General features: G+C 42.4%; 1 protein-coding gene across 1 annotated transcript in view; it reads right to left on the bottom strand.

Annotated features, from left to right (window-relative positions):
- Positions 1–16707, bottom strand: part of ZNF804B (zinc finger protein 804B) — a 203466-nt gene extending 186759 nt beyond the window's left edge. The window contains exon 1 of the mRNA XM_035129662.2: positions 16307–16707. Coding sequence (XP_034985553.1) covers positions 16307–16414 — 108 coding nt within the window. The 5' untranslated portion in view covers positions 16415–16707. The remainder of the gene's footprint in view (positions 1–16306) is intronic.
- Positions 16708–24845: the final 8138 nt, after the last annotated feature.

Genomic DNA, 24845 nt, shown 5'->3' on the forward strand with positions numbered 1-24845 from the left:
GAGCAAGTGGAGCTGTTGTTGATAGTAAACTAGGAGTGCCATATAACTTATGCAACAGTATGTTTAGACGTTGGTCACATGACAGGTCCATTTTTGGAATAATTTTCATGTCCGGCTCATTTAATGATTTATTTCTTTTCTGTGCCATTGTTTTTCAGAATGAAAGCTATTCCATCTGAACATACATACATAGTTTTACAATTCACAGTCCCATTTACTATTAACATATTCATATTTTTACATGCCAACTCTCCCCTTATTTTCTTTTCCAGACTTTCAGCTCTTTTCTTAGTTGTTCCTCTGCAAATATCTTTGCCGTCTAGTAAAATCCAGCCGTCCACATCCAGGGTGGGAATAACGCCCACTCTAATAACCTACTCCAGACTAGCAGCTGCTTGAGTGACTCTTCAAAATCTTGGGGTCACCATCAAGCACAATTAATGGATTCAGTTCAGGGATCTGCTTTTCAGCTATGTCATATCTAAGATCTGTCTAGCTAGCCAAGATACTTTGCATTTTATGCAAATCAGCCCCGCTATATTTGCATACTTAATGTGTATAATTGCCAGCAGGAGTGTGACTTGCACTTCTACCATGTACAAGAGTCAGCAAGAGAAAGGACAACTGAAGGGCCTCTTAACTAGCCTGCTTTTTCATTGTCAGGAGAGAGAAGTATGTCTCATCAACCTGGTTTTACTCCCCCCAAATTACAGAAATCCCAATTCTCTATCTGCTGCAACAATGCAGAGCCTCCAAAACATTTTCCCACTACAAAAAGATGCTAGCTCTAGGCCAAGAGATAAGCACTTGCACATTTTTCTCAAAGATCCTAGCCATAAGGAAAAGCAGTTTATCTTCTGCTAGTTGCTGTAGTGTTCTACTTTCACACCAACCCATTTTATTTTACCAGCCCCTCTTTTCCTAAAATATATGGAATGGACGCTGGAAATTTGTTTGCTATAGGTGTGTTATGTGGGAATGGAACACCAAAGTACTCAGCAATTGTTTGTTCAGAAAAGGATGTCAAGTGAGTTAACTGATACCCCCCCATCCTACACCAATTAAAAGTAACTCCCACTGACTTTAATGAAATGTTCTAGATAAAACTCTAAGAGGATCGTTCATTTGTGCCAAGACTAAGTCCTGTTCCTACCTCTTCTGTTGTAAGATAGATGCAAAGTATACATACGTTCTGACATGCATGATCTCTCTTAGTGATTTAAGAAAATACACATGTGAATTACAATGAAGCCAATGGGATTTACCTCTAAACCGGATTATGCTGAGGATAATCAGGTCAGGAAAGCATCTTGACCCAAAGCCTAAATCACCATTACGTTTTTCCTGCGCAGATAGAATGCAATGTACTGTTTCATGGATACCCTTTACAGATTCCCCTTTATTTTCTCCACAGTGCTCTTCTTCATAATCTATTTATTACTATACAGGTTGATAAGGCATTGAGGGGAAACAGAAACAAACACACAGGTAGTACCTAATTCATGGTAGCAGCAGTCCCAAACCATCACCAATACTTCCAGAGCTACATTTGCTCCAAAAACCTCTTAGCAACTTTCCCAGAAATCTCCCAATTTTAATTGGTCGTTTCTATTTGCCTTCTTACCAAATTGGACCGCATCCTTCACGTGGCCAGAATACCATGGTTCACATACTAAGCTTTCTTTCTTTCTTTTTTAAGGCAAAGGGAACCCTAATGGGTCATCCATGACCAGGCCACAGAAATATTTGCACAAAGGAACAACAGTTTATTATACAGGCTTTGATTTTCAGAGCACTCTAAAAATGTTGTTACATGTGTATAAAGAGCAGAAGCCAAGTGAATTTCCTAAGAAGACATTTTTACAGATTCCTGACCTATTTCTTAAATCTGTTGCAATGAAAAGAAACAAGCAGGGTGGTGAAAAAGTACACTATAATTTAAACATGTTCCTATACTTGAAAGTTAACAGTTATATTCTTCTTGGCTATAAAGTTTGCTGTACCAATATCTTTCAATGCTCAGATATAAAATTTGATGTCATACAGTTTATCCCTTTTTTCTTAAAAGGAAAAAAAAGGACATTCTGTGCAGCTCTATTTATTACACACTCAATTTACAAAAGGCAGAGATAAGGAACGGGAGCTAGATAACTCTACTCCAGATAGTTTGGTTTCTCTTTAACAGGGAAAAGGCACTTGTTTTTTGGCAGCAATGTCAAAGATTCTTTTGTTGCTGTTTGAATCCCATTTAAACAACAGGATCTCAGTTCAGCAACCCCACAAATGTCATTTTCTCTGGAGATGCTTTCAATATTATGCAGCCACAAGAGTCTTTGTATATGTAAGCCAGCTTCCTTTTTTCAACACACTCTTCTTATGTCTGAAAATACTAGTTGGCACTGGAAATCCTCTTGTTGAGGGGTACCATCTTGCAAAATTACAGAAAAGTCATATGAAAGAATTTTGAGCTTTAGTATTTCCCCCAACCTACAGAAGAAGAGGATTTGGGGCTAAAATACCAAGATACAGTGTGGGTGCATTGAGTTGTAAGTGAGCATAATATGGTCACCTCCACACTGTCTGTATTTGTGGGAGGGGTTCAACTCCATACTAGAGCTTTAAAAGTGCACTTAAAACAGAATTACTATGCTCTGTCATCCTAGAGCAATAACTCCACTTTTTTAAAAATGAACTTTTGCAGTTAGGGAAGTAATGGGGAAATGCATGGAAAATGTGGGATCAACAAATGATTAATGGAAAGATGTATAAACACCATGCAAACAAATCAGAATGAATGCTGATGGTCAAACAACTTCCCAACTAACATATCAGAGCAAGCACTCAGTTAAGGACAGATATAGATATTGGTATAAAACACTTGCAATTTTTGACCAGATTGCCTATAGATGTAGACTTTGTTTGGAAAAATATATTGACACCTGGAACGACTTTATACAGAATGTAGTAGGTTATTAGCAACCATATATGCATATTAGGATAATAATATCACTTACACCTATACAATAAGTGAAAACCTTTCAATAGAAAATCAGTATTAAAAAGACCCGATATAGTCCAACCTCCACATACAAAAATACATGAACAAATCAGGATGAATGCTCAATAAGCAGGTTGCCTAGAGTAAGATTGTGAGATCTGATTGCTGTATATTTGGCTCTGAAGGTGGCCACCTAAACTTAGAATGTATATGCATTTGGGGGTATGGATGAATTCATAAATGCCTTATGTCTTTTTTTTTCCTTTTAAAAAACACCCAAACAAAGCTTTTGATGCTAGGATTTACTACCTGTGGAATGTAATGACATTACATTGACTTGTATTATATCTACTCAATGATTATATGGGCATAACTCAATGTTTGAACATATGTATTGCATGCAGAAGGTCTCATGTTCAATTACTGGCACCTCCAGGTATGGCTGGGACAAACTCCTGTCTGAAACCCACGAGAGCTGCTGCCATTCAGTAGACAATACAGAGCTAAAGGGACCAATGGTCAGCTTCCTATGTTCCTAGAAATATGCACCTTCTTGGATGTTAGTTCTCCATGGGCATGATGAGTTGATACCCAAGAGGGAGATCTAAGGTACTATCCTATTGTGTTTCACGTGCTGAATCTTCTCACTACAATGCAGGATATCAGTTTCAACTGCATTTTATCCTCCAGGGCAATAGCTACCTATCCAAGGACCACATGTTGCATGAGCACCATGGTCAAAATGTCACACTGAGCACGTATTTCACAGGAAGAGGCAAAATGCACCACCAATTTTAATCATCAAAGTGGCAGGGGAAAGGTGCACCAGAGTCAGACTCAGTCCAATAACCCCCTCTAGTTGTTAACAGGTGATCAGCATTGCCAGATGTACTTTGTAAAGTAGTCTGCCAAGCTGATATAATCTAAAACAAGGAAACGAAACCATAAATAGCAGCGTTTGCACTCTGAGCAAATACAAACTGTATTATCAAAAACACACCCACAAACACACACAGAGAGAGCAAAAAGGAACAATAAAAAACAACAACACACCTATGCACTAAAGACAGATTCCGGAGCACGTGTTCCTCAAATGCTCTTCACCATTTTAAAATTGTGTATTTTGTAGCCGGCAGCATGTCACTTCAGTTTTAACTCTGCTTTCTATGCAGGGACACCCTGGGGTGAAAGCTCATAATGTCTAGGTCTCATTAGGCTATTTCTTGAAGCATCTGCCTTAGTGCACTTCTGATTTACAACTAACACTTTCCCCCATCAACACTGAAATCATCTCTCAGATTCAGTTGGAAAAGAATGTAGGCAAAGCATTCCTGTGGATACTGGTGAGTTCTGTGTGTTTTAAACTGTACTGCCACCCCCACTGCCCATTATTAGCAAGAGCTGATTAGAGTATGCAGCCTTTCATTCAATTTCCCTGCAAATTTCTAGGAGGTGGGTATGGGTGGGAAGGCTTCTTAAGGAAGCTTGCCTATTATGACTGTATCTAAGCTTGAAACTGGGGCAGAAGTCTGAAGAAAATGTTTACATCTTATCCATTAGGCCAGGGGGTCAGCAAACTTTTTCAGCAGGGGGCCGGTCCACTGTCCCTCAGACCTTGTGGGGGGGCGGACTATATTGGGGGGGGATGAACGAATTCCTATGCCCCACAAATAACCCAGAGATGCGTTTTAAATAAAAGGACACATTCTACTCATGTAAAAACATGCTGATTCCCGGACCGTCCGCGGGCCAGATTTGGAAGGTGATTGGGCCGCATCCAGTCCCCGGGCCTTAGTTTGGGAATCCCTGCATTAGGCATATGGCAGAAATAACCCACAATTAACATGCCAACAGTTTATCACTATAAAATAGTAACCAGTTACCTTGATGATAGATTCACTAGAGTAAATATTTAACAATAAAGGTCTCTCCTGAGATAAGTAGGCATGCATATCTTGCTAATTTTTCTTCAGCAACCCAGTGGTTCTTAAACTGCAGTTTGTGGTGCTTACCCAGCTGGCCCATGACAGCATGACAAAAACAACTTAAGACAAGCAAAGACTTTTACAACAAACAACAAAGGCTTAAAACTCAGTTCCTTCTGAACTTCAATGCAGCTACACTGAGCACAAGAGAAGCACATAAGGCTGCAAGTTCTTTAGTGATGTTGTTGTTTTAAAGTCATGCCAGGTAGAACCTGTGGTCCAGAGTGCAATATTTCTGAATGCTTTTAATGCAATATAGAAAGCAGAAATTAGCCAGTTTTAAACCTGAGGGTATGATCTGAGACTCAGCTACATTTGTAAAGATAAAGCGCTTTATATACATTATAACATTATGACACTATACGGTGCTGTGGAGTCCTGTTTTTCGCCAACAGAACTTCCCTCTATGAAGTTTACAAAGCATTTAACTGAATCACTTCTTTGATGTGCCTAGATCCAGCCCTGGTCAGTGTGGCTTTTTTATACATACATTTTACAGGTGAGAGAGAATTCAAATGCTGGCTTTAAAGTGAGTCTCACTGAACACAGTTTCACTTATTTCTGAGCAGAATTGCATTGGATTGTCCTACATAAAACCTACAGCTGAGGTCTTTTTAGATTCTTCATTGAAAGAGAATTTAACCGGAAGATAACAACTGCAGGCATAATGGATAGACTACTCCAGCTATGCACAGAACCTTTGTGTCCCCCCATCCATAGAACCTTTATATAATTGAAATCTCAGTGAAAGTCCAGACTTAACATTTGCACATATTACAGTAACAGGACTGAGGTTTTTCCACAGCGCATGAGAAACTACTCACACAAAAATATTGCTGTCTTGAGCCCAAGGATCAGACACAGTTTGGATAATTCTTTCTGAAAAACTAAATGAATGCAAAAAATCCACCTTAGAAGGCTTTCACATTTTCATTTTTACTTCTTCTTTTTTTGCAGGTCCTTTATTTCAAATATAAAGCAGTCTGACTGAAGAGTTCTCAGTTCCTGGAAGCAACCTTATTCCGAAATGGAATTGCTCATTTTAACAATGCTACATATTGCCTTGATGTCCTTAGGATTCGAAAATAAGAGCTTATTTATTTACTCACTTAATTTTTCAAGTCACTGTTCCTTCCAACTCTACAATTCTATGATTCTTTTCACTGCTTGGTAATGCCACAAAACAACTTTACTCATTACGTAAATGGAAACTGAGTTTCAGTGGGAGTCACCAGCTAACATCTAACAAACGCCTAAAGCACTTACTGCCCCTGGCCAGGAAACCTTTCCAGCCAATAGATCCCGCATTCCTACCAAGTTTGATCAGGCATTGCATTACATATCCTGAAAGAAGCAAGCCTCTTCTCATAAAGGAAATTATTTTTGAATAGAGGTGGAGCTCTGACCTCTGGTGTCTTCACATAGAATGTGCTGTGAACTCACTGGTTGTACTTGACATACAAGCAGAACAACAGATGGCACAAACATGCCCTTAGTATCTGTGATTTCTTTCCCCTTGAGTTGTTGGCACACCTCACTGCCATTCCTGTTCACCATCGTATTTTAAATATTTCGAAAAAATGATGCAATTCCTTGAGGTGTGTACTGCAGACCCTTTGACAGCTGAAGAGGCAAGCTGTTTCCATTTTAAGGCTGCACTCTTATTATGTAAACATACTTGGGAGAAAGCCCCATTGAACACCATGGTCCCTAATTCCAGTGGGCTGGAAGATTTAGAATTTATCTTGAAAAAACGGTTCACTTCTTCAGCATGTAGTAGAAACTTCTAAGAAGCTTCAGTTTTCAGTATTTGGTTTTGAACATTATCTCTGAACTGCTTGATCCGCCTTGTTAAATTCATGCATTCTTGGACCCATGATCCAATGAAGGTAAGGGTAAAGGTAAACGACCCCTGGATGGTTAAGTCCAGTCGAATCTGACTATGGTGTGTGGCGCTCATCTCTACTTTCAGGCCGAGGGAGCCGGCATTTGTCCGCAGACAGCTGGGTCATCTAGCCAGCATGACTAAAGCGGTTTCTGGTACAATGGGACACTGTGACGGAAGCCAGAGCACACAGAAACACAGTTTACCTTATCATTGCAGTACAGGGGTACCTTGGTTCCTAAACTTAATCCATTCCGGAAGTCTGTTTCAAAACCAAAGCATTCTAAAACCAAGGTGTGCTTTCCCATGGAAAGTAATGCAAAATGGAATAATCCGTTCCAGACTTTTAAAAACAACCCCTAAAACAGCAATTTAACATGAATTTTACCATCTAATGAGACCATTGGAGCCATAAAATGAAAGCAATAATCAATGTACTGTACTATAAAATAAATAAGACAGTATTAAAGGATTAAAAAAAATTTTTTTCTTACATGCACTGATGATAGTCATTGTTTGGATGGAGGAGGGGGCTTTTAACAATTTCTGCAGTCACACAATCAATCAGTAGCTGAACTGGGTTCCACACAGCCACAAAAACAAGTCACAAAAACAAAGTCACAAGCCACAGTCACAAGTCAGTCCCATAAAACGAAGAACAAGTCACAGTCAAAAAAAATGAAAAAGCCACACAAACATGCAAAAAAAAAAGCAAAAAAAAGAGCTCCAAATATCACCTCTGTGTTGTGTGGGTGCTCGGTCCTAAACAGCTGACAGCCTCAATAGGAGGCCTCAGGTTAGCAGCGGGGAACTCAATTTACAAATGGAACACACTCAACAGGAAGCGGAACATGTTCAGCTTCCAAGGCAAAGTTCACAAACCAGAACACCTACTTCTGGGTTTGCAGTGTTCTATTTCCAAGTTGTTCATAAACTAAGCTGTTCTAAAACCAAGGTACCACTGTACAGTACCTATTTATCTACTCACACTGGTATGCTTTTGATATTAAACACTCCCTTTGGAGAAACATGTTTCACTGTGGTAGAAAGCATTGTTAAAGCCATTCTAGCACATGAACATTTTCTGCACCTAGTTAGAACTGTTAAATCCAGTTAAATCCTATGGGTCCTTTCTTAGGCATTTCAATAAGGAAATCACCATGGCCCTAAGTGAAGCAAAGACAATTTTTTAAAAAAATGGAATACAACCAACTACTTAACACAATCACTAAATAACCATCTGAGGAGCGAATAAACTGGCAAGTACTAATATATCCTTTTGTGATTTTGGAGGGAGGGGGGGACCTTATGAAAGAACATGCATTCCATCCTAGGTCTCAATTACCACTTTAACTTTTCATTACCCGCAGAAACATGAAGTAATTTTAATAACTGTAACTAAAACTGACTTCGTTTTATGTCTTAGCTGAAAAGCCTCAAGCAGCCCGGCAGCACTAGATGAAAACAGTGGAGGAAAAGAAAGGAAGACATCTGCTGAGTCATTGGCACTACTGCAGGACTCTGCGAAGATCCTGGCAAAGTCTGGGTCCTGCCTTGTGAGTTTGTTTTCGCAAAGGTTGTGGCATGTCTGGTAAGATACTGACTGAAGCAGTTTTGAGGCAGGCCAGTATTATATGTATCCATCACAGATAAAAGAAAAAAACCAATGGCAGCTCCAAGGAGCCCTGTGATCAGTATGATATATTCATGGCCATAAGTATTCTGCACAGAGCTTTACAAATCTTAGTAAATGCTAGATTTTTGCATATGGGTCATATTTCATTTTGCAGGGGACATATATCGGATCCTCAAAGAGCATTTGTTATTCCATGAAAAATGGGAAGGAGAAAATGACACTTCTGAAATGCACCTCTAGAAGGAAATATAACCCTCTCAGGAGTCTACCGCTTTTGACTCCGTTCTTAAAGCTCAGCATTTCTCGTCCCCACTCTTCAGTCAATCATCAGTTCAAGAGCTTTCCCATTTGTATCAGTCTTGAAGTTACATTACTCAGTCCTCACAGTAAGTAATAATTTTGTTCCAGCAAGCAACACACCAGACCCCTGGTCTGAGCCAGCAATTCCCAAATTGCGTCCCAGGAAAGGTCATAGTACAGCCCTTGCAAAACAAGCTTCATTTGAAACACCCATGGCTTTTGTCAATGAGTTTTTGAAAGGAGCCATCGCCACGCATTCAGAGACAGAAGGGACATTGTTCAGAGCACGCTTTCCATGCAGTATGTTCCAAGTTAAATCCCTGGCATCTACTTAAAAAGGAATGGGTAGCAGATAATGGGAAATACATCTTGAGACTTGGGACAGCCACTACCATTAGTCAGAGCAGACAGTACTCGCCTAGATGGACCAATAGTTTAACTCAGTGTTAAGCCAGCTTCATACATAGTTGAGTGTCCAGATCACAAGAAGAAATTGTGCCACGCTATTCTGTTTTGGTCAGACCTTACCTGGAGTGCTGTGTCCAGTTCTAGGCACTGTAGTTTTAGAAAGTTATGTGACAATCTGGAACTCGTCCAGATGAAAGGCCTGGAGACAAAGTCCTATGAGTAAAGATTGAAGGAATTGATTATGTTTAGCCTGAAGGAAGAGACCATTAAGAGGCAATAGGACAGCCTTGAAGGCGATGGGAAAAAATTGTTTTCTGTTGTTGCAGAGCTTAAGACCTGAACCAAAGGGTTCAAATTACAGGAAAGTGGGTTTCTAGTAAACATTAGGAATAAACTATTAATGATAACAAGCTGTTCAATGGTGGAAGAGACTCCCTGCCACGGAAGAGGGTGACCTCTCCATTGTTAGAGGCTTTTAAGCAGAAGCTAGCTAGCCACTTGTTGGGGATGCTGTAACAGCAGATTTCCTGTATCAGCCAGAGGCACCTTCCAGCTCTGTGATTCTAAGCGAGACAAACATAAGTCTCAAAGCATCCAGCCACTCAGTGGCTGCCTTTGGGCTCTAAAATTTCAGTAGCACCCTGTGTGTTGCTAAAATTTTGCGCCTCCCGCCTTGCGTGCTTCGTTCTAAAGCATTGTTTTGGTGTCTTCTGCAGTGTTGCACCCAGTGCAACCACACTGATCATACCACCCCAAAATTGCATCTGAGCCAGTGAGGGGCATGTTTGTTGCAACTCTGCATGACTTGCCTTCTTCCAATCAGCTTTTGCTGGAGAGACATGTACTACAGCCATGACACTGCATGATGTGTGATTGGATTAACAAACATTCCTGGTGGTGAGAATTAACAAAGTGCTGTGTCCTCAGAGGAAGTTGCCTGTTGGGTGTCTGCTCTGGGCTTGCCTTTTCATTCAGGCTTAGAAAGGGGACTAGCATCCAAACCACAGGAATTGGACTCCAAAAAGGGTAGAATAATTCTTATTCCATCCTACCCTAGAAATAAATCTTTTCAAGTGGAAAAGCATGACGCATGTCTCAAATTTTTAATTCGGGATATGTGTGTATGTGTCTCTTCAGATTGCAAACCTGCAGTGTTGTATTTGAATCTGTTATGATGGTATCCTTTCAGGAGACAGATTTTCATTGACGGAAAATAATTTGACATTTCAAAAGAAGCCTCTTCCACTAGCTTTCAAAAATGTTTGTTATGCCTATAATAAACACTTTTGGGCTGTATTCAAATAACTTTTGTTCAGAGTGGAACCATTAAAATTAATGACCATGATGAACTTAAGCCCATTAATTTCAATGGGTCTCCTCTGAGTAAATGTTAGTTGTGGACAACTCTTTGTTAAATAAATAAATAAAAACAAAATTTACACACCGCTCGATTGTGATAAAGCCTCTTAAGTGGTGTGCAAGAAACCTGCCCTTGAAAATGCTTTGCAGAAACTTCTTGCCAGACCTTGCTTATGGGACAAGGTGGAGGTTTTCATAGCAATAGAATCTGTTAGCTGATCATCTGCATCTGGGCCCCCTTTTGTGTGGAATAAACACCACAGGTGAGTGGTGGCATCGTGGTAATAGGCTCCATACCATGCGCACTGCGCAGGTCACTCTACATTATAATGAACATGCAACTTGGGCTTACCGCTGCCTTGCATGCAACTTTTTCCTGCTCACCTGAGAAATCAAACTGTGCTAGGAGTCATCAGTAAAGAGCAGGATTCTCTCCTCTACGACAATAAGCAAAAATGAAGAGTATGCTTATGTAAATCCTGGCCACTGTCCCAAAGGCTATGATCATTCAGCGTATGCACACCTGGCTCTTTCCATAAGCCGCCTATGGGAGCCCCATACCCCAGAATTGTGTGTCCACTGTAAGAACAGTATGCACAATCGCTGACATTGATACAAAGTGACACATACAAATATCCAGATGGGTAAACTGTTGCTCACGCAGCCATGAAATTTCATAAAGGTGTTTAAAATATTTAAATATTCACTACTGTTCTCATATCCAAAAGCACAGCCATAAGCCTGCTGACATTTCATGGTTTGTTAATAGAGGACACTTTTAAATATAGAAAGGTACACATTACACATTAAAGGCTACACAGAGTCATGCATGAAGTAGATGGCACTCCATAAATGTAAGGAGCTTTTAATGGCTCATATACTAAAACTAAATATTTAAGATTATATGAAAGTTCAAAATGTTGCTCGAGAAACAAAAGATAAAGCACTGAACTCACAAATAGATGTCTCAATCAAGCCCCCCCCCTCAAAAAAAACCCCTACAAAACCTAGGGGAAACCAAGAATTTCCAAATTAAGCTGACATGGCAATTTCAGAATAAAGCAAATGAGAAAATAATTCAGAAGGATAGGTAATACGTGAATTTAAAAGTACTGTACATCTTACATCCTGTTCATGGTGCACCGCTGCCACATAAACAACAGTGTGTCCATTCATATTTTTCTGTGGGAAACAAGAATCGAGAATATACAGATGTACAATGTGGTTGGAGGCACATTTACATCTGACATTTTAAATTTCTTGACTTTTGCATGCAAGCCATCACCACGGGGGTCCGTCCCCCCCGCCCTATCATCCCCCAAACCATGAACAGCTTTCAAACATATTTAGAATCAGCTTTCACTTTTTAAAAAAAAATGAGAGGGAAAGACATTTTCTCAAAAGTTATTCTGGATGAAAATCTCAAGAAGGGTAAGGAGAGACTAAAACACATTTCCTAGACATCACAAACATATTGGTTGGGTACCAGGTAGCCTTCACAGTTAAGAAGCAGGAGTCCTTGTGTCAATTACGACTGCAAAGTGAAAACCAATACTGGCAGTGTGATCCTCTGCATATCCAGACTTCTGCATCTACCCAGAAGTCCTGTGTGTGGATAGGAGTGCAGTCTCACAGCTTACAGCCTTTGCTCTTTGAATGGTCATTACAGGAACTGAGGACTAAACTACAATTGAGGATAAATGTCTATAAGCATGTACCATGAATTTAATACGAACTGAAGAGCAGCCATGAGGTAGGGGAGCTGCATCAGGACCAGTCTATGAGGAGGTTTAATTTTTTAAAAAAACAAAAAAACCCTCTTTAACCCATACACCAGATCCATACACTCCTAGCAAGCCCTGGGAGTGAAACATCCCCTGGCACCCAATGCCTAGAGCAAGGATAGTCAACATGGAGCCCTCCAGATGTTGCTGGACTCCAACTCTCATCAGCCTCAGTCAGCATAACCAATGGTTGGGATTTATAGGAACTTAGTCCCAAACAGGATGTAAGCACAACATATGGTCTGAAGCTCAACATAAAAAAAAAACCCCAAGATCATGGCCACTGGTCCCATCACCTCCTGGCAAATAGAAGGGGAAGAAATGGAGGCAGTGAGAGATTTTACTTTCTTGGGTTCCATGATCACTGCAGATGGCGACAGCAGCCACGAAATTAAAAGACGCCTGCTTCTTGGGACAGCATCTTAAAAAGCAGAGACATCACTTTGCCGACAAAAGTCTGTATAGTTAAAGCTATGGTTTTCCCAGTAGTGATGTATGGAAGTGAGAGCTGGACTATGAAGAAGGCTGATCGCCGAAGAATTGATGCTTTTGAATTACGGTGCTGGAGGAGACTCTTGAGAGTCCCATGGACTGCAAGAAGATCAAACCTATCCATTCTGAAGGAAATCAGCCCTGAGTGCTCACTGGAAGGACAGGTCGTGAAGCTGAGGCTCCAATACTTTGGCCACCTCATGAGAAGAGAAGACTCCCTGGAAAAGACCCTGATGTTGGGAAAGATGGAGGGCACAAGGAGAAGGGGACGACAGAGGACGAGATGGTTGGACAATGTTCTCGAAACCACCAACATGAGTGCCTGGCATGCTCTGGTCCATGGGGTCACGAAGAGTCGGACAAAATTAAATGACTAAACAACAACAACAAGTCCCAAACAATATTTAGAAGGCATCTCATGGGCCACTACTGACTTTGAGCATTCTAAAAACAGAAACTGAGAAAGCCTTTTCTCAGGGTAAGTTCCCCAAGTTCAATCGGTCAATTTTGAGGATTACAGAAGGACAACTCAACTAAGCCAAAGTAAGCACAACAGAAATAATAGCATATTGTTTGTGTGTTTTCCCTTGCTTCCATTCCTCCCCCCTTCATTTGTTTTCTCCCTTTTGTCTATTTATAGATCATAAGCCCTTGGAGAAGAGACCTGTCAAAGCTGCTCATTGTAAAGCACTCTGTACATAGATGGTGCTACGGTTTTATGGTATTTGGTTTAAGTGTGGTTATTTGTTCTACATTGTCAGTGGAAGTGGTCTACAAACACAAACAAATAAACGAATGCAGTGTACCTTACTAATCTGGCTGCACTACAGGTTACACACTGTGTGTACATATTTCAGCTGCTATATTGGAGTAAAGAACAAACTAGAATCTTCTCACGAAAAACAGGTGTGCAACTGTGTGCTTATGAATATTTTTTCTCTAATGCTCAAGAAGAAACATGTGAAGGTAAAAAAAAAATCCATATTAGGGAAGTGCCTTTGATTAGGCTACGCCAACTGTCCTAATTTTTGATTTTTAAAAAAATTATGGGACACCACAACTACCTTTACTTGTTCATGTGAAGTTACAGTGCCCAGAGTCCTACAAGAAGAATAACAGTTTTCAGAGGAGAAGAGATAGCAAAACGAACTTCTAAAGTTCAAATACTTCTTAGAAGAGAATGCTGTGGAGCTCAGAACTAGATATATGGTAAAAGGTCACTGACTCCTTGTGTTCATTTTCACCAGTTATTGGCACTAAAAGGAGAGCTCACTGGTGCTTAACACCACAGTGGTCATTTGTCTGTGTAGCTGCCATAGTTGGCAATTAGTTAATTTTAAAAAACTCTTTGCATCATGCTCCTTGCTCAAAATTTACCACTGGACTCCCACATCTTACACTATTCATTCCTTGGAGCATATTATTTTACATTCCATCAGTTCCAACAACACATATTCCAATAACATTCCCCTTATAATTCCAACTGTTTCCCATCAAATCTCCTCTGCAGTTTACAAAGCTGTCTTTACAGTTGTTTCATTAACTCAGCATAGCTTTTGCTCCGTTTTTTCACAATCTCCCCATTCTTTTAAGTACAATTAAGAACAGCCCTGCTGGATCAAGACATTGACCCATCTAGTCCACTATCCGGTTTTCACAGTGGCCAACCAGTTGCCTGTGGGAAGCCAGCAACTAGGAAGTGAGTGCAACAATCCTCTCCACTCCTGTAGTTTCCAGCAAGTGGCGTTTGGAAGCATCCTGCTTCCAACCAGAGCACTGTACCTTCCTTACACTTTAGCACTTTCTTTTCTTTACAGTCTCTCATTTATAGCTGCACCCACTTAAGCTTTGCCACCTGTTCAATTATATCCAACCCATGGGACTTTCTTCTCAGCATCATATGCACTCCCTATTGGAGAACACTTCTCCAATAGCTTCGCAATGGTGGGTTGCATCTCAGAGATGGGCATTTGCAACCCTAGACAGCTCCCACCTATCTACTATGATAGTGCAAGGATTGTACTTGTGAAATGTCATCTAATTACCATGTCACTGTTGAAAACTTTAAAGATATGTTGTCCTTCTGTCATCCTGCAATGAGCACTATTATTCAACCTCTGGATTTTATTATTCTGTAGTAAAACCCCAATCATTAAGAGGGGGTCCTTTCAGAGATTCCATTTATTGGCATTCTAATTCTGCTTTCTTGACTGTCATTCTGCAACAGAATATTTCCCTGATCTTTTTTATACCAGAGTTTATATCCTATTCTGGGCATTAAGACAGAAGCTTATACACATTCACTGGGGACTAAATCCCAGTGAACCTAAGAGGACTTTGGAGTAAAGCTGCATAGGATTGTACCGTAAATCACCTCACCACAACTGGCATCTTACTCATGCTCTAAGGCACTTCTCTGCAACCTACCCCTTCGGCATCATGCCACCAATCTAAGGTGCAACGTCACCATATTCATATTGCGTATTTGAACTTCCTTTTTTAAAGTAGATGAACTCTCTTATTGTTAAGAAAAGTAGACCTTGCTTAGACTGTCAAGGAGGCAGACACAAGAGAAAGGAGGAGGAAAAAGTTAGGAAAGCAGAACAGAGACGTGAAACACATTTCAAAGTATTCCTGTAATGCATGCTGGGATTAAAGTCAAGCCCTGGTTGTGAAAAAGGTCAATGTGATGCTACCCTGAGGTTTCCTCCTCTTGCTTTTTTCTGCTTGTGTCAATTTTCTTTTGTACATTATTTTGTGAGCCTTAAAAAGCAGCTGAAAATACTTTAAAATAAATAAGGAGACTTAAAAACAACAACTCCTCTTCCTTTAAGCATTCTATTAATTCCACTAAGCATCACTATCATTCTCTCTAGCCCACATACTGCATGTTTCCTTTCCTTTGCCTCTCTTACATAGCCTTAAGGACAACTCTTGTCATTTTCAGTGGTCACTTCCAGACGCTCCCATTGCTTTCTTCTGGCGTCTAACTTTCCGTTACTCCTGTTACCCCCACCCACAAGGCTTTGAGTTCTTCTCCACTAACTTTCCGCGGCCACGTATCAAAGTCGCTCTAACTTTTTTTTTCTGCCAGCACTGTGTCCGTGTGTGGCTCACCGAAGCCACAGCGCCAAATACCCTTTTTTTCTAAGTAATCCGATCTATATTCCTGGCCAAGACAACCGATCCGTTCCTAAACCCCTGAGTCTTAAGCCTGTTCCGCCGGTGGATTCGGAAGGATAAAACTTTGCAGAAACATTCAAGAAGCAATTTTTTTTTAAAGTTAGCTTAAGCAACAAGATGTAACCAAATGGACCCAAAGCAGTGAAAGTGCCCGCGTCTCCTCCCCCCCCCCACCACGTAGATGACCCCAGACGCTCCTACGAGAAACGTGCGCCTCTATCTAGAACTATGCCGCCTGCTCTAGGTAGACCGAAGATGGAGTAAGGTGCCAGTTACCGGAGAGGCCGAGCCGTTTTTGCAGAGCGGTCCCCTGAAGATCCCTTTAATGCCACGGTAGTGCCCGTTGCTGAGATGCCTGGAGCTGATGACCAGGTAGCACGCCATGCGGGTCCGGGCGGGGTTGAGAAAGGGGCAGTGGGTCAGCCCGCCAGCAGACGCCAGATCTGGAGGGGAGCGCGTGGCGGAAGCGGACGGGATCCTCTCCAGCAGCAGCAGCAGCAGCAGCAAGAGCCGCCCAGCGCCGCCGCTCCTCCTGCCCTCGGCGGGAGCAGAAACCCTCAAGGCGCAGCAGCCGCTACCCGCCCGCCCCCGGTCTCTCGCTCATCCAGCGCCCGGGTTCTCGCTGCCAGCAGCAGACTGTGTCGAAGGAAGCGGCGGCAACAGCAGCAGCCCGAGCGCACTGTAGGGAGCCGGGGAGCCAGTCCACATGCTGCTCCTCTGGGTAGCTCCAGCAAAGAAGAGACGGGGGAAAGATGGAAAGAGCGAGCGCGCAACTTGGCGGGAGGATGGGAGGTGCCGCCGCCGCCGCGCTTCCTCCCCACCCACCACCCCCTTTCTGGACTCGCTCTTCCGCGCTCGCTCTCTTCAAGGCAGGTCCTATGGAGGCAGGAACAGCCAGAGGGGAGGCTCTCGGAAGCAGCAGCGGCGGCTCCCCATCGCTTTTCCTGGCGCCGCGGCTAGGGCTGGAGAGATGAGTCCACGCCGGCACCAGAAAGTCCCTCGCACGCTGCTCGCTGCAGGCTTTGCCAAAGCCAGCTAGCGACTCCCGCCGCCTCACCTTTTAGCGCGCGCGAGCTGACGTGAGAGAGAGCCGCGGGGGGGAGGAAGGGGGGAGGGCGCGCGCCAAGCAGCGGTTGATCCCCCTCTGCCCCAATAATGGCCGCCCAGTGGGAATTTGGAAAGGGGCAGCAGGTGGAGGTCGACGGTCCCGCGTTTCTCCTCCTCCTCCCTCCCTCCCTCTGGAGAGAGCGGAGGGGAAAGCAGTCAGGCATTCGCCTCAGCGGAGGAGGTGGGAATCACTCAGTCGTGAAGGGAACCCCTGGCAGCCTCCCCCCCCCCGAAAAAAAACACGCCTTGGGCAGCTCAGGGTCTAGGAAGGAGAGTCACATCCTGCGCCGCTCCACTTCCTCAAGCCTCTTCTTGCCGTCCCTAAATTCATTGAGGCGGTGCGGTGTTGTTTTTGTTGTAGGCTGCGGGGCTTTAAAACGCTCCATATCCACGTCAAAAAGACGGAGCAGCTGTCCTAAGCGGAACGAGATGGAGTCCCGTATCTCCCCCAAGACACGCGCGCCACCCCGCCGGCGCCGGAGCCTGACAATCGCTCCGCTTCTCGTTCCTCTCGCTCCGTTTTCCTCTCACGGGGCCGCCCTCATCATCCCGCGAAAGGCGCCGCCAAGAACATCCCTTGAATTAGCTTCCCTGCCTCGTCAAGGAGCTCTGCCTCCCGCGTTTCCCTTCAGCTCCGGGCTGAAGGCGGGAAATGCCGGCGCCAGAATAAGGCCCGAGATCATAAAGGATTAGTGGCAGAGAAAGGCGGGAACTGAAGGGATGGCAAATGCTGGCTGGAACTTCCAACTCTTGCTTCGCGCTATAAAACCTCGCTTCGCATCGTTTAAAAATAAGTTAACAAGCGCATCACAGGGTGTTTGGCGGGTAGCGGGCGAGCAGAGAGGGAACTCAACTCTTATGGCAGCCCTTTTCGTCCAGCCTGGTACAGGGATAGTTTGTGCCAAAAGCTAAAACCGGTGGGGCACTTTTATTATCACATGCCCATTGCCCTCTCCACATTCTACATTTTTCCTCACAACAACCCTGTGAGGAAGGTTAGGCTGAGTGGTAGGGACTGACTCCAGGTTAGCCAGGGAGCATTATGGCTGAATTCAGAAGGGCCAATGTGGTCCTGTCCTGTGACCGTGGGTGCCTGGGGCTGCGGGTGTCATGCAGTGTGCATGGCCCTGGCACTGAAATTTGTGGGTGCCCGGCCCTTTCGTGGGGAATTTTTTGGGTGCTCAGGCACCAAGGGCCCCAGAGAGTTGGCAGCTATGGGTGATTTGAACCTGAAGCTTCCCAGTCCTAGTCTGACTCATTATTACACGCCTGGCTGGTTTTCAAATGCAGGTTGTAACCTATAAACAGCATAAAGAGCTGCCTATCTGATCCAACATCCTGTTCACCTCCTCAGAGGCCATCCAGATGCTGAGTGGCCCACAACAAGAACTTGAGCCCCTCTCTGTCATTCCCTGGCAATGGGTATTCATAAGCATCCTTGGGACCTGGCTTTTTGAGGGAGCACTTCCTACCACATGGGCCTGCCCAAACACTTCCTTCATCAGTGATGACTGCCATCTGAAGTTAGGCAGGTGGAAACAGGCAGAACATTTCTTGAGCATGGTGTCCCACATATGGAATGCCCTCCCCGAGCATGCGCAGAAGCAATTTCTGGTGCCCAGACATGCGGATACTGGCAGCCCGGCACCGGAAGTTGCTTCTGCGCATGTCTGGACATGTGCAGAGGCGATTTCCGGTGCCGCTCTGCCCATGTCTGGGCACCGGAAATCGGGCAGAGCTGGCACCGGAAGTCGCTTCTACGCATGTCTGGACATGCGCAGAAGCGACTTCCGGTGCCGTGCCACCGCTGATCCCTTATTTTCCCTTATTTTCCTATCCGGAAGTTGACGCCTATGATTCCAGTACATTTTATAGTTTGGTTGTTGCGGTTTTGAATTTTTATTTTATGGCTTCTGGATTTTACTGTTTTTAATGAAATCAGCATCTGCAATGTTGCATTATTCTTCTATTCTTTTGTTTTCATGACTCAAAATTGTACACCAATGCAGGACTTTTATACTAGGGGATGATTTATAAATTCACCAACTGTTGCTGAAGTTAAACAGGCCCTGACATTGTACACATTCTATCATATGATAAAACTTTTTTTTTTTTACAGAGTTTCTCAGAAGGGTAAGTTGACTCAGACTACAGGCAGTACCTCATTTCTCTTTTGAGAACTGCTTTATCGCTTTTTAACCTGTGGTTATTTTTACTGTTGTATACACTGCTATGAAAGTTTGTAATGTTTAATGGCCCATAAACATTCAAAATAAACAAATAACCATGCAATCCTGCACATGTCTATTCTGAAGCAAGTTCCATTTAATTCAATGGGACTTATTCCCAGGTAAGTAGGAATAGGATTGCAGCCTAAATAAACTGAATGCATTTCCCTCATCCCTGAGTAGGTCAGATGCTGGGGGGAAAATCTCTGGAGAGCTGCTTCTACTCAGAATACAGTTAAATGGAGTAATAGTCTAGCTGCAAATGTTCATAAGGAAAACCTTCCAGATTACATACTGACATTTCTAGACAGTCCTGAGCCCAATTTTTATTTCTGTTCCGCAATCTTTACTAACCACAAGCCCAAGACCACCCAAATAGAAAGAGCGGAGGAATAATTCACCTCCCAACACCGTGCAAAACATTTCCCACCAATATTTTATTCCACATGAGCATTGAACCCACAGTAGAAATAAAGCAGAATCTCTAATAATGAAAGGGAAACTAAAAAATTAGAGGATTTCAGGGATAATCAAGTTCTCAAATAAAATAAAATATCAATTTTTTACTTGTAATGATCATCACATCCACTACCGTCCCACACCCCTAATTTCTGGAAGGTAGGTAGGTGCCTGCATATAAGGAGCAATTTACAAGCTAAATAACTGACACAGTTTTGCAAGCATGAAATGCTTCCAACATTAAAGCAGTTGAAAACAGGTTGCTATTTTTCCTCCTCTGCAGGGTATACACACCATCAATCTCATTTAGCTTGATATGCAAACTCAGCTTCCTTTCTTCAATACACAAGCAATGTCTCTGCAGCCCTAGTGTAAATACTGCATATATTCAGCTAATTTGGTTAAAGCCCCCACACAGTCTCAGCAATTAACTGGAGGCAACCCATTCTCCCAGATGTGTCTATATAATTATGAAACTACCACCATAAACAAAAAATGCACAGGAACATATCCTTTAACAATCAGAATTAAGCTAAAGTATGGCTGTATTGTTAGCCCCACTCCCCAATAACTCCAAACTCCAAACAATTCAAAGTGTTGGGGCTGAGTTTTAAAGGCCTAAATGGCCTCAGCCCAGTATACCTGAAGGAGTGTCTCCACCCCCATCGTTCTGCCCAGACACTGAGGTCCAGCTTCAAGGGCCTTCTGGCAGTTCCCTCACTGCGAGATGTGAGGTTACAGGGAACCAGGCAGAGGGCCTTCTTAGTGGTGGTCCCCGTCCTGTGGAACACCCTCCCATCAGATGTCAAGGAAATAAACAACTATCTGACTTTTAGAAGACATCTGAAGGCAGCCCTGTTTAGGGAAGTTTTTAATGTTTGATGTTTTAATCTGTTGGGAGCCACCCAGAGTGGCTGGGGAAACGTGGCTGGATGGGTGGGTTATAAATAAATAAATATATTATTATTATTATTATTATTATTATTATAACTCCAAATTATTTAAAAAGAAAGATCATGCTATTTATGCACTTTGGCTTTAATTTGAGACACACATTTCATTCCAGTCATAATCTGTGCCAAAAGTAGCTTGCTTACCTCCTGCCTAGAAATACAATTATGGGGAAACTTTTAAGTTCAAAGAAGATGAAATGCTTTGTGGAATTATACATGTTACTAGTACCATACATGTAACCTACCTACTTTTTCCACTGGCCTGAATGCTTGAGATGCAAAACTTAAAAGCTCATCCACACCTGCGTACTTGCCATTCATGGGTACTCATTCTATAAGAATTAAGGTAGTAGGGTTTAAAACAATTTGGAAAATATACACATACACCCACCAAGAACTTCGATGCTGTATGTCCTAAGGTATCCATGGGGAACCTTGATGTAGGATTGATATGTAGCTGAGAGAATGCAAGATCAGAAGCAAACTTCTCTGTTTACTTAAAGATAGCAATCTTTAAAGATATCAAAAGTGCTACGATTGAATTGGTGTATTGGTTGAAAACCAGATTGCAATTTATTTTTAAAAGCAAAAGGTTCTGACTATTAAGACCCTTAATTATTACCTTTTCATTTTCCTCTTAATGTAAAGGAGGCATGGTTGATTACCTTTTCAGACTAATGGTGGAACAATACTAATAATTCATGCTAAGCATGCCTTGTTCAGTTTTCAGTTTGGGCTCATGTGCAAAAGAGAGAGAGAGAGAGAGAGAAAATACTGGACACTGAAAGCTATTTTAGCAAGGAGCAGAGTTGATTAAGGCAAGAATGGAGGATACAGATGGGAAGCCAATTCTGCATAGGAAACTCTGCTCCTGACCTCAGAAAAGCCTCCTCTGGCAATCACCTCATGAGTTTTTTATACAGGGGTGATGTGCATTGATACAAATTGAACCTGTGTGATATGCACTGCACATACATGCCCCTTATCAGTAGACATTGAAAGTTCAGGTGGAGTATATTAGAACTGTTTTGACTAATCAGGAATAGTGTTAGTATGAGGTTGCCTATCTTGTTTTGAAGGAACTGTCTTTTAAACTCTTGTTTTCCCTCTTCATCTTGTGAAGAACTGCAGCAACTATGCAATGTTGATATAACTTGATTTATTAAACCTTTAACTGGCAATAGGCCCAACCCATCAAAAACTTCTTTACAAGGACCACTAACCTGATTAGAGCTGCACAAGGACTTTTTGTTGTGGGAAGTGATCCATACATTTTTTTAAAAAAATCTAAACTTAAATCTATGGATAATGGATAACGCTTTTGTTGAGCAAAGTCTCTATATACAACATATTTTACTTCACAGTAGCCTAATGGTTTCACAGAATGGCAGTATGGAGAGAGGGAGAAAGAAAGAAAGAAAGAAAGAAAGAAAGAAAGAAAGAAAGAAAGAAAGAAAGAAAGAAAATATACTGCCACTACTTGGTCTTATTTTTTATCTCTGTAGGGATCAACTGAAATTTGAAAACTAAGTTAAGTTAGGCCATTTTATAACCCAGTAATCTCCAGGGAGCAAGATATTATTGCAAGCAGCTTGATCATATACAGATGCTGGGGCACAAGCAGAATTACTTTTGTGTTGCAGTGGCTACAGTGGTGTTTGCATGCAAAGCAGCTGGGGCAAAGCCAGTTTACTAGGCTGATGTTAGTGCTCCAGAGTAAGTGTTATACTCATTAAGACAGTAAGGACCATGGATAGCTCTTTCTCCCTTTTCTACCCTCCCTTTCTTCCAGGCTTCTTGTAGCTCTCTAAAACAGGCATCCCCAAACTGCGGCCCTCCAGATGTTTTGGCCTACAACTCCCATGATCCATAGCTAACAGGACCAGTGGTCGGGGAAGATGGGAATTGTAATCCAAAACATCTGGAGGGCCGAAGTTTGGGGATGCCTGCTCTAAAACCTTTAAGCATCTTCCCCAAAGCTTTGATGCTACCTTTCTTGCCACAATAAATGGCGTAGGGGGCCAAACCATAATATTAGATGTTAACTACTATTTAGAATGTATTTGGGAGATGCTGTAATCAAAAAGAAGGTTCTAGATGAACAAGCACAGAATAATTGTGACAGCATATTAAGACAGTATGTTAATATTGTGGTCCTCGTGTATTATCAAAGGCAACCTGTGATTTTAATACCTGCAAAGCTCTCTAGCTATCAGTATCATGTAGGGAGCATTTCTTACACTGCCACACATTCTTATCTAGTACATTTACTTTGAACCGAAACAGTGAAAGGTTAGGCATTAGAACAAGGACTGGAGCAGAATAATCACTGCAAAAGACTCAGTTGCTCAACTGTCCATTCAGTTTTAAAAAGGTTTTTATTACTGTTATGAACAGTACTTAGCATTTGTTATCATGAATTTACTCCATAAGCTAATTAATCCTCACAGTCTCTTGACGTGAATGTTATTATCTCCATTTTACAAACCAAATGCTAAATCCTTATTCAGCTAAAATGTGTGCTGTAATATTAATGTCTGACTCTGTAACAAAAGATGGGGAAGCAGCAGAAGAGATGCTGAAAAGTGACCTAATTTTTTAAGGGAAAAATCATCTTCTCATTTCCACTTAAGCTCATGGTATCCAACAGAGAAACCACGTGGTCACATGGCAGACTTTCCCCCAGCAACCCAGCCATCTTCACTGCTTTTATATAGATGGTCACGAGACTTTGAGTACCTTTTATTTTCATTTCTTTTTAATTATTATTTAGAAAATGCATGAGCCATTGTTCAGCGTAAGGTCCCAGTTAAAAAAAGGAGGGGCACAATAAAGGTTTATATTGTCCTTTCACCTTTCCAACAGTTATAGACAGTTTTTGCACATTTTTGTCACGGGGATATGTTCTCCTGGCATTTCAATAGCATCCAAGGGTACTGAAAATGTCAGAGAAAGATGTGCTACACCCCTGGCAATTCCCAACATGTTTTTATTTACTCTACAGTTTCCATGCCCAATTAACATTTATTAACTTAACATAATTCATTACTACAGATTACCACAGATGGTGATGGCTACTAGCTTAGACAGCTTTTAAAGAATGGGTGGAGGAAATGGGAAAGAACAGGTCTATCAATGTCCTTTTGGCACTTATGCAGTGCTTCCCCCCCCCAGGGGGTACTGAAGGGTACGCAGTACTGGGACCTCTTTTTTGTTGTTAAAAAGTGTGGCACTTACTGTAACAACTTCAAGGTGAATACCAACACACACACAAACACACACACACAAACACACACACGGACCGCTCATACCTAACTGAAAGTCTGAGGAGAAACCAGGGGCACTCTGGGAATGTAACTGAAGGGCATTATGGAAATAAATTAACTGGGCATTAAAAAAGAGGACCACAGTACTGCTTACACTTCTTTGTGGTTAAGGTTATTCCAGACTCTCAACTGTCTTTCAGGAGGAAAGTTCTCTTTAGAAGGTCATGTTTAATGGGGGAAGCTGCCCCTTCTGTGTTTTGGGAACCTCCTGCTCACTTCAGCCTTGCAAAGTAACTCTGGAAGCTAAACTCCCAGCATAGCAGACAGGGTTGAACCTGTTGACCCTGAGGAAGTTGCAGATGTGCGCTTGTGGGCCAACATCTGCCGTGTCATCATGAGAGGCCATTGATGTCTGTCTGAATGTCCTTCCCCGATGGCACCACTGGCTTTGATCTCTCTTTTTAATGAAAGTGTTATATGTAGTAAAGCAGCACATCAAGTGCTGGGAAACATTGTTAGCCGCCTTGCCCATGCTAGCTGATAGCTGATCTGCTGCTGCCAACTCCTCCCACTACTTCAGTTTCAGAATGATGTGTCCTTCGGCTGGTTTCCTGAGACGGACACTTCCATTTCTGGGACAGTGACTGTGCAGGGTGGGAGCACATGAATAAGTTTCTACATTGTTTGGTCCAGTATACCTGAAGGAGCGTCTCCTCCCCCATTGTTCTGCCCAGACACTGAGGTCCAGTGCCAAGGGCCTTCTGGTGGTTCCCTCACTGCGAGAAGCTAAGTTACAGGGAAC

Source organism: Zootoca vivipara, chromosome 12, assembly GCF_963506605.1.
Source record: "Zootoca vivipara chromosome 12, rZooViv1.1, whole genome shotgun sequence".
NCBI classification, from domain to species: Eukaryota; Metazoa; Chordata; class Lepidosauria; order Squamata; family Lacertidae; genus Zootoca; species Zootoca vivipara.